Source organism: Nerophis lumbriciformis, linkage group LG06 (assembly GCF_033978685.3).
Source record: "Nerophis lumbriciformis linkage group LG06, RoL_Nlum_v2.1, whole genome shotgun sequence".
NCBI classification, from domain to species: Eukaryota; Metazoa; Chordata; class Actinopteri; order Syngnathiformes; family Syngnathidae; genus Nerophis; species Nerophis lumbriciformis.
The window spans coordinates 6,706,620-6,718,660 of NC_084553.2; the positions used below are offsets into that span (position 1 = coordinate 6,706,620).

The 12,041-nt window shown below is 33.1% G+C and overlaps 1 protein-coding gene across 3 annotated transcripts in view; it reads right to left on the minus strand.

The window, feature by feature from the left end:
* cdh8 (cadherin 8) overlaps window positions 1-12,041 on the minus strand; it is a 409,796-nt gene that overhangs the window by 65,972 nt on the left and 331,783 nt on the right. For all 3 annotated transcript variants that reach the window (XM_061963666.2, XM_072913334.1, XM_072913333.1), the window contains exon 7: window positions 4,065-4,312. In XM_061963666.2, the coding sequence (XP_061819650.2) occupies window positions 4,065-4,312 (248 nt within the window). The remainder of the gene's footprint in view (window positions 1-4,064; window positions 4,313-12,041) is intronic.

The following is a 12,041-nucleotide window of genomic DNA, read 5'->3' on the forward strand; positions in this document are numbered from 1 at the left end:
TAAAAATCCGGGTTTATTCATATCGTTAGAATAGATTTACTCTTCATTGCTTTTTATGACAAAAAGGAGCTAAAAACCCCATATTGGGGAAAACTGTATCACAATATAAGTGTTTTCTATCGGTCGATATCAGTAATTATTTATTATTTATTAAAACATTATTTTTTAATGATTTATGAAAAATAAGGAGAAGGAGGAAAATATATTTGAAATGTAACCGTCCTTTTTTATTTATTTATTTATTTGTTTTATTATTGTATGTTTTTTTTATTGAAAAAAAAAAAAGAAAAATATAAATACAAAATATAGAAAATAAAAATGTAACTTAAGTCTCGTCTGTAAAAAAAACAACAACAACAAAAACAGGTTCGTACGATGTTTTCCATGCATCTAGAAAACCAGAAAAATCGTGGTTTATTCATGTCATTAGAATTCAACGCAGAGTTTTACAGACTTCACTGCTTTTTATGACGAAACGGAATAAAAATCCCCATATTGGGGAAAACTGTATCACAATATAAGTGTTTCATATCGGTCAATATCAATGATTATTATTTATTAAAAATATATGTTTTTTATGATTTATGGAAAATAAGGAGAAAGAGGGAACTATATTTTATTTGAAATGTAACCGTAATTTTTATTTATTTATTTCGTATTATTTTATATATTGTTTTAATAAAAAAAAAAGAAAGAAAAAAAAAACATTTGAAAAATACAAATAAAAAATATAGAAAATACAAATGAATATCAATATTTATTTATATGTTTTTTTATTAACCATGGAAAATAAGGAGCATGAGAAAAAAAATGTAATTTAAAATGTAACCATCCTTTTTATGTATTTATTTGTATTTATTTGTATTTGTATTTTTTATATATATATATATATTTTTTAAATAAAAAAATTGAAACATACAAATAAAAAATATAGAAAAAAATAATAATACCAAAAATAACCCTACTCAAAATGTAAACAATTAGCTATAAAACATATTTGAGACGTGGAGCAAAGCCCCACCCTACAAAGTAGTTCTTATGGGAGAAAATGGGTCCTATTTTATCCCAAGGGTAAAAGTGTAAGCATATGTAGAAATATGTTAATAATTCACTCTTTTGACAGAGGAGCCTATTGATTTTTTTTTTTTAAATGCCAAAAACAACCCTAGCCAAATGTCCTACAATTAGCTATAAAATATATTTGAGATGTGTAGCAAAGCCCCCCACCCTACAAAGCAGTACTTATGGGAGTAAAAATGGCACCAAATTGGTCCAAAGGGTAAAAGTGTAAGCATATGTCGAAATCTATTAATTCACCTTGTGATAGAGGAGTCTATTGATTTTTAAAATAATACCAAAAATAATCCCAGCCAAATGTCAATCAATTAGCTAAAAAAAAAAATTGAGACGTGTAGCAAAACCCCCCTCTACGAAGCAGTACACATGGGAGTGAAAATGGGACCAAAGGTAAAAGTGTAAGCATATGTAGAACTCTATTAATTAACCTTGGGATAGAGGAGCCTATTGATTTTTTTAAAAATACATAAAATAACCCTAGCCAAATGTCATACAATTAGCTAAACATACATATGTGAGATGTTTAGTAAAGCCCCACCCTACAAAGCAATACTTATGGGAGTAAAAATTGCACCAAATTGGTCCCAAGGGTAAAAGTGTAGGCATATGTAGAAATATGTTATTAATTCACCTTGTGATAGAGGAGCCTATTGATTTTTGAAAATAATACCAAAAATAATCCTGCCTAAAAGTCATACAATTAGTTATAAAAATATATTTGAGACGTGTAGCAAAGCCCCACCCAACAAAGTAGTTCTTAAGGGAGGGACAATAGGACCAATTTGGTCCCAAGGGTTAAAGTGTAAGCATATGTAGAAATATTTTGATTCACCTTGTGACAGAGGAGCCTATTGATTTTTAAAAATAATACCTAAAATAACCCTAGCCAAATGTCATACAATTAACTATAAAACATATTTGAGATGTGTAGCAAAGCCCCCCACCCTGCAATGCAGTACATATGGGAGTGAAAATGGGACCAAATTGGTCCCAAGGGTAAAAGTGTAAGCATATGTAGAAATATATTACTAATTCACCTTGTGATAGAGAAGCCTATTGATTTTTAAAAAATAATACCAAAAATAATCCTACCTAAAAGTCTTACAATTATCTAAAAACATATTTGAGATGTGTAGCAAAGCCCCCCACCCCTACAAAGCAGTATTTAATGGACTGAAAATGGGACCAATTTGGTCCCAAGGGTAAATGTGTAAGCATATGTAGAAATATGTTATTAATTCACCCTTCTGATAGAGGAGCCTATTGATTTTTTTAAATAATACGAAAAATAATCCCAGCCAAATGTCAATCAATTAGCTAAAAAAAAAAATTGAGACGTGTAGCAAAGCCCACCTCTACGAAGCAGTACACATGGGAGTGAAAATGGGACCAAAATGGTCCCAAAGGTAAAAGTGTAAGCATATGTAGAACTCTATTAATTAACCTTGGGATAGAGGAGCCTATTGATTTTTAAAAATAATACATAAAATAACCCTAGCCAAATGTCATACAATTAGCTAAACATACATATTTTAGACGTGTAGTAAAGCCCCACCCTACAAAACAATATTTATGGGACTGAAAATGGGACCAAATTGGTCCCAAGGGTAAAAGTGTAAGCATATGTAGAAATATGTTATTAATTCACCTTTGTGATAGAGGAGCCTATTGATTTTTGAAAATAATACCAAAAATAATCCTGCCTAAAAGTCATACAATTAGCTATGAAAATATATTTGAGACGTGTAGCAAAGCCCCACCCTACAAAATAGTTCTTAAGGGAGGGAAAATAGGACCAATTTGGTCCCAAGGGTTAAAGTGTAAGCATATGTAGAAATATTTTGATTCACCTTGTGACAAAGGAGCCTTTTGATTTTTAAAAATAATACCTAAAATAACCCTAGCCAAATGTCATACAATTAACTATAAAACATATTTGAGATGTGTAGCAAAGCCCCCCACCCTACAATGCAGTACATATGGGAGTGAAAATGGGACCAAATTGGTCCCAAGGGTAAAAGTGTAAGCATATGTAGAAATATGTTGATTCACCTTGTGACAGAGGAGCCTATTGATTTTTAAAAAATAATACCAAAAATAATCCTACCTAAAAGTCTTACAATTATCTAAAAACATATTTGAGACGTGTAGCAAAGCCCCCCACACTCTACAAAGCAGTATTTAATGGAGTGAAAATGGGACCAATTTGGTCCCAAGGGTAAAAGTGTAAGCATATGTAGAAATATGTTATTAATTCACCTTGTGATAGAGGAGCCTATTGATTTTTGAAAATAATACCAAAAATAATCCTGCCTAAAAGTCATACAATTAGTTATAAAAATATATTTGAGACGTGTAGCAAAGCCCCACCCTACAAAGTAGTTCTTAAGGGAGGGACAATAGGACCAATTTGGTCCCAAGGGTAAAAGTATAAGCATATGTAGAAATATGTTATTAATTCACCTTTGTGATAGAGGAGCCTATTGATTTTTTCAAATAATACCAAAAATAATAAAAGTCATACAATTAGCTAAAAACATTTGAGACGTGTAGCAAAGCCCCCCACACCCTTACAAAGCAGTACTTATGGGAGTGGAAATGGGATTAATTTGATCCCAAGGGTAAAAGTGTAAGCATATGTAGAAATATGTTATTACTTCACCCTTTTGACAGAGGAGCCTATTGATTTATTTTTAAATAATACCAAAAATAACCTTAGCCAAATGTCATACAATTAGCTATAAAAATATATTTGAGACGTGTAGCAAAGCCCCACCCTACAAAGTAGTTCTTAAGGGAGGGAAAATAGGAGCCAATCGGTCCCAAGGGTAAAAGTGTAAGCATATGTAGAAATGTGTTAATAATTCACCTTGTAACAAAGAAACCCATTGATTTTTTTTAAATAATACCACAAATAAACCAACCTAAAAGTCATACAATTATCTAAAATCCACATTTGTCCTGAAATGTGACTCCAGGGTCCTGACCTGACTTGGCTGCCGCTGGTGTCCGGGTCCCTGGCGCTGACCGTGCCGATGACGGTGTTGACGGGCGCGTTCTCGTGGACCTGCAGCGTGTAAAGGGCCCTGGCGAAGACGGGCGGCTCGTCGGCGTCCTCCACCGTGACCTTGACGGTGGCCGTGTCCTTGTAGGGCCCGCCGCCGCTGGGCTCCGAGTGCAGGTTGGCGGCCTCCACCTTCAGCGTGTAGGTCCTCCGGCTTTCAAAGTCGATGGCCTGCGGGCGCAAAAAAACGAGACACGGTTCAAAAGCACAAACGCCTCTCCTTGGCATCGTAACTTGGGATGGTTCACACTAGCTTTAAATGACACTTAGTCTCCATTTGGCTGTTCCTTGATGCCCTCAGTCTCCTTTTGGATAAAATGCATCTCCTTGAAAAAAACTATTATTATTGATACAACCCTTTCACTTCCAATACTGATATGGAGCCTTGAGTATTGGCTGATAACGGCATCAATCAGATACGATATCAGCGTGCAGGACAATTAACTTTACTTTGAAATTATATGCGATGAAAGAGAATACTTATAATTTTATAAGATTATACGCAAAAAAACAACAACAACCTATTATTATTATTCTGCCCCAAAACCTTGGCTCCACAGCTCACAGTTTTGGTCTGATTGGAACCATTCGAGTTTCAAAACTGGGAATCGTGAATAAACATTTAAAAAAATCCAAAATTCCGGTTTTCCGGATTAATTTTCCCATTGAAAATAAATGGGCTATTTTTCGAACTTACCCAATATGCACATTCCTCAACCAAATTGAAAATGTTCCACCATCCCCACACTCCACTCACCAAGGACAATCAAACTACCAAGTAAAAAAAAAATTCCAGGAATTCCCAGAATTCCCGGTTTTCCAAATCCATATGTTCACCTCTTCCTAGAAAGTCTTCACACTCCACATGTTCAACCATTTTTGACATTTTTCTTATTATTTTCGTACAAATTCCTGTTTTTCCCGAAATTCCAGGAATTCCAAAAATATCTGTTTAAATACAAACCCGTTACTACGTCAACATTCTTCAACCGTTTCGAAAAATTCCAACACCAACCCTTTCATATCATTTAGGGCAACTGTTGTATTACTTATATTTCCAAAAATTCCAGTTTTCCCCCGAAATTCACAAGTTTTTAGGAAATTCCGTATTCATAGTTCTACAATGGTCAAAACTCTCAAAATTGTGCACCTTCGACTTTTCAACCATCAACCCATATTTTGTCCATTTCCCGAAATTCCAGATTTTCCTGGAATGTTTGGTAATTTTCTCTCCATTGACAATGAATAGGAAATATACAATCTGCTGCATAGCCCACATTCCTCAACCGATTTGAAATTGTTCCACCATCCACACACTCCGCTCACCTTGGACAATTAAACTACCAAGTTAAAACAAATTCCAGAAATTACCAGAATTCACGGTTTTCCAAATTCTTTTAATCACCTCTTCCTAGGAAGTCTTCACACTCCACATTTTAACCATTTTTGACATTTTACTTATTTTTTTCGCACAAATTCCTGTTTTTCCCGAAATTCCAGGAATTCCAAAATACCTGTTTAAATACAAACCGTTACTACGTCAACATTCTTCAACCGTTTCGAAAAATTCCAACACCAACCCATTCATATCATTTAGGGCAATTGTTGTATTACTTATATTTCCAAAAATTCCAGTTTTCCCCCGAAATTCACAAGTTTTTAGGAAATTCCGTATTCATAGTTCTACAATGGTCAAAATTCTCAAAATTGTGCACCTTCGACTTTTCAACCATCAACCCATATTTTGTCCATTTCCCAAAATTCCAGATTTTCCTGGAATGTTTGGTAATTTTCTCTCCATTGACAATGAATAGGAAATATACAATCTGCTGCATAGCCCACATTCCTCAACCGATTTGAAATTGTTCCACCATCCACACACTCCGCTCACCTTGGACAATTAAACTACCAAGTAAAAAAAAATTCCAGGAATTACCAGAATTCACCGTTTTCCAAATTCTTATGATCACCTCTTCCTAGGAAGTCTTCACACTCCACATTTTCAACCGTTTTTGACATTTTACTTATTATTTTCGTACAAATTCCTGTTTTTCCCGAAATTCCAGGAATTCCAAAATACCTGTTTAAATACAAACCGTTACTACGTCAACATTCTTCAACCGTTTCGAAAAATTCCAACACCAACCCATTCATATCATTTAAGGCAATTGTTATATTACTTATATTTCCAAAAATTCCAGTTTTCCCCCGAAATTCACAAGTTTTTAGGAAATTCCGTATTCATAGTTCTACAATGGTCAAAATTCTCAAAATTGTGCACCTTCGACTTTTCAACCAACTATTTTGTCCATTTCCCAAAATTCCAGATTTTTCCTGGAATGTTTGGTAATTTTCTTTCCATTGACAATGAATAGGAAATATACAATCTGCTGCATAGCCCACATTCCTCAACCGATTTGAAATTGTTCCACCATCCACACACTCCACTCACCTTGGACAATCAAACCACCAATTAAAATAAAAAATTCCAGGAATTCCAGGAATTCACGGTTTTCCAAATCCTTATGTTCACCTCTTCCTAGAAAGTCTTCACACTCCACATTTTCAACCATTTTTGACATTTTTCTTATTATTTTTGTACAAATTCCTGTTTTTCCCGAAATTCCAGGAATTCCAAAATACCTGTTTAAATACAAACCGTTACTACGTCAACATTCTTCAACCATTTCGAAAAATTCCAACACCAACCCATTCATATCATTTAGGGCAATTGTTGTATTACTTATATTTCCAAAAATTCCAGTTTTCCCCCGAAATTCACAAGATTTTAGGAAATTCCATATTCATAGTTCTACAAAATTCTCAAAATTGTGCACCTTCGACTTTTAAACCATCAACCCATATTTTGTCCATTTCCCAAAATTCCAGATTTTCCTGGAATGTTTGGTAATTTTCTCTCCGTTGACAATGAATAGGAAATATACAATCTGCTGCATAGCCCACATTCCTCAACCGATTTGAAATTGTTCCACCATCCACACACTCCGCTCACCTTGGACAATCAAACTACCAAGTTAAAAAAAGTTCCAGGAATTACCAGAATTCACGGTTTTCCAAATTCTTATGATCACCTCTTCCTAGAAAGTCTTCACACTCCACATTTTCAACCATTTTTGACATTTTACTTATTATTTTCGTACAAATTCCTGTTTTTCCCGAAATTCCAGGAATTCCAAAATACCTGTTTAAATACAAACCGTTACTACGTCAACATTCTTCAACCGTTTCGAAAAATTCCAACACCAACCCATTCATATCATTTAGGGCAACTGTTGTATTATTTATATTTCCAAAAATTCCAGTTTTCCCCCGAAATTCACAAGTTTTTAGGAAATTCCGTATTCATAGTTCTACAATGGTCAAAATTCTCAAAATTGTGCACCTTCGACTTTTCAACCATCAACCCATATTTTGTCCATTTCCCAAAATTCCAGATTTTCCTGGAATGTTTGGTAATTTTCTCTCCATTGACAATGAATAGGAAATATACAATCTGCTGCATAGCCCACATTCCTCAACCGATTTGAAATTGTTCCACCATCCACACACTCCGCTCACCTTGGACAATCAAACTACCAAGTTAAAAAAAATTCCAGGAATTAACAGAATTCACGGTTTTCCAAATTCTTATGATCACCTCTTCCTAGAAAGTCTTCACACTCCACATTTTCAACCATTTTTGACATTTTTCTTATTATTTTCGTACAAATTCCTGTTTTTCCCGAAATTCCAGGAATTCCAAAATACCTGTTTAAATACAAACCGTTACTACGTCAACATTCTTCAACCGTTTCGAAAAATTCCAACACCAACCCATTCATATCATTTAGGGCAATTGTTGTATTACTTATATTTCCAAAAATTCCAGTTTTCCCCCGAAATTCGCAAGTTTTTAGGAAATTCTGTATTCATAGTTCTACAATGGCTAAAATTCTCAAAATTGTGAACCTTTTTTTCTTACCCGATTTTGACTTGTCAACCATCAACCTATATTGTGTCCATTTCTCAAAATTCCAGATTTTCCCGGAATTTTTGGTAAATTTCTCACCATTGACAATGAATAGGAAATATACAATCTGCTGCATAGCCCACATTTCTCAACCGATTTGAACCGTTCCAACATCCACACACTCCGCTCGCTTTGGACATTCAGCATATTTCCCAGTTCCAAAAATTCCCCAATTACATGGCATTACCAGGAATTTTCCCTCCATTGAAAATGAATGGGCAATTTACAAACCTCTCCAGATCCCACATTTCTCAACCGATTCGAACTGTTCCAACATCCACAAACTCGTCTCACATTGCTATACCGCCCTACTGGGGCCGTATAGCTCGGTTGGCAGAGTGGCCGTGCCAGCAACTTGAGAAGTCCAGGTTCGATTCCCGCTTTCGCCATCCTAGTCACTGCCGTTTATCCACCTGCTCCCAGTGCCACCCACACTGGTTTAAATGTAACTTAGATATTGGGTTTCACTATGTTAAAGCGCTTTGAGTCACTAGAGAAAAGCGCTATATAAATATAATTCACTTCACAATTCACTTCACCTTGGACAATCAAACTCAAGTTAAACAAAATTCCCAGAATTCCCCAGAATTCCGAAGCCCTATTTTCACCTCTCTCTGGAAAGTGTTCATACCCAAAATAATCAATCAATCAATGTTTATTTATATAGCCCTAAATCACAAGTGTCTCAAAGGGCTGCACAAGCCACAACAACATCCTCGGTTCAGATCCCATATCAAAAGTAGTGGAAAAAGAGTTTCACCCCCCCACCCCCCTTATTCTCTGCCAAGACTATAAATGGTATGATTTGTCTATAAAATTGTTATAAGTACACCTCTGCATAACATTGTCTCATTGTTATTAACATCAAATAAATACAATACAGACTATAGGTCAACTTACAACAAATAATGACCTTTTTTTAACATTGTTTTTTAACCTGTAACATAAAAAATGTATACATTTTACTTAAATAAAAAATAAAATATATTTATTTAACCTACTACAAACTGTTTCATACTGGAAAAAAAAAATACAAAATTAAAAAAAAATTTTTTTTTTAATTATTATTATTTTCAGCAACATGACCTCAGAGCACACTATAGAAAACATTTAAACCTACAAAACGAAAATACACTAAATAATGCAGATTACTGTTTTTTTAATCAAAATGAGGAGGTCCGGCTCCAATTAGCACATTTTGTATCAATCAATCAATCAATCAAAGTTTATTTATATAGCCCTTAATCACAAGTGTCTCAAAGGGCTGCACAAGCCACAACAACGTCCCACATCAGGGCAAGAAAAAACTCGACCCAAGTAGTAGTTGTAGTGCACAACTTTTTATAAGCGTGGTCTAAAGCTTGTTACGGCATGATACTGATAAAGCACGTTCCTCTGACAAACACCGTCATAGTTATCTTCCAACTAGCAAACGGTGAAGAGTATCTAGTTGGACTTTGACACCTGTGCATCAGTCAAGGCCCCGCGGTCTCACTTGGAACAGAATCACCTTTTTCCGGCCTGAGCAATTTATTCTGCAGATCTTTTCATTCACGCTGACAGCAGATGATTAGCGCTTGTGTCGCGTCGCCCGGACCAGCCAACACAAAATCAATAGAAGCAGCCGCTCCGTGGACGAAAAGGAAGTCCAAACATCTTGTCATCATGTGACTGCCATTTTCCTTTCCGTTACAGATGGCGGATGTACTCGCTCGCCGTCTCCGAGGACCCTGCTCGTGACCGCCTCGCAGAACAACCTGATGGTGTCACTTCCACGCCATGACTAGGATGCAACGGTCGAGATTGAGACGGTGCTCCTTAAATGGTAGGGGTGCTGTGATATGTGTAGGGGGGGCGTGAGAGGTAATAGTGGATATCTAGGAACATACAGATGAATAAACATTCACTCTATGGGGGGCGTGAGAGGTATTGGTATATATCTTGATACGTACAGATTAGTGAAAAAACCTTCAGTTCTCTTGCATTGTATTATTTAGTTTGAACATTATAATAATGACATTTTTATAAAATATGTTACAGGTTCTGTAAAAGGTTTAAAAAAAACATATATATATATATATATATATATATATATATATATATATTATTTTATTTTTTATTTATTTTTTCCCGCGATTCTCGATCCTTATTAATCCCGATTCTAAATGGATTCATAATTTACAAAAATAGATTCACACAAACAAACATACATATATAGACATTTATACACACACATATATATATATATATATATATATATACATATATACATGCATACAAACACACACATATATATATATATATATATATATATATATATATATATATATATATATATATATATATATATATATATATGTATACATATATTGTATAATGCATATGTTCCTTCTTGACTGCACTTAAATGTAGAGTATCCATCCATCGATTTTCTACCGCTTATTCCCTTTAGGGTCGCGGGGGGCGCTGGAGCCTATCTCAGCTACATTTATTTTATTCATATATTATATATTATATATATAATATATTATATATATATTATATTATTTATATTATTTATTATTATTATTGTCTATTGTAAGCGAACTGTGGTGCTGAATTTCCCCCAGGGATCAATAAAGTACTTTCTATTCTATTCTATTCTGTTCTATATATATATATATATATATATATATATATATATATATATATATATATATATATATATATATATATATATATATATATATATATATATATATATATATATGTATATATATATATATATATATATATACCCTGTGATGAGGTGACGACTTGTCCAGGGTGTACCCCGCCTTCCGCCCGAATGCAGCTGAGATAGGCTCCAGCACCCCCCGCGACCCCAAAAGGGACAAGCGGTAGAAAATTGAATGGATGAATGGATATATATATATATATATATATATATATATATATATATATATATATATATATATATATATATATATATATATATATATATATATATATGTATATATATATATTTATTTTATTTTATGTATAAATAATTTTTTTTAAACTTTTTTTTTTGAGGTAAAAAAGAGAAATTTAAAAATTCTGAGCCTTTTTTATTTGTAAATATATATATAGAAATAAGGATCAAATGCTTTATTATTTAATTTTCTTTACCTCAAAAAAATATATATATATATTTTGTATTATTATTATTAAAAAAATAAATAATAAAACATTAAATTAAATATATATATATATATATATATATATATATATATATATATATATATGTATATATATATATATATATATATATATATATATATATATATATATTGATTTATTTATATATATTTTTTTAATTTTATTTAATTTTATTTTTTTGAAGTAAAAAAAAATCAGACCCTTTTTTATTTGTATATATGTATATATATATATATGTATATGTATATGTATATATATATATATATATATATATATATATATATATATATATATATATATATATATATATATATATATATATATATATATATATATATATATATATTTCTCCATTGTAAAAAAACAAACAAACTTGGAGTTCAAACCATCATACAATGTTTCAGTAACTCAAGACTTCAACTCACTGAGAATCTTAAGTGTTTTTACTTTGTCTTTAAAAAAAAAAAAAGTTTTTACTTAATTGTACACTTATTTTTACACCTGTATGCTAGTTAATGAGCTATTGAGTAAATATTTGGTCATAATGGAAGAGCAAGTTTGGTGGTCCAGGACCCTGGCAGCCTTCAAAATGTCATCTCCATCCTCTCCCTAGTGGCTGCATCAAATCCAGACGGACATTTAGGAGACTTCAAAGTTGAGTTAAGGCCTGCGGGGTGAAAGTGGCGTACC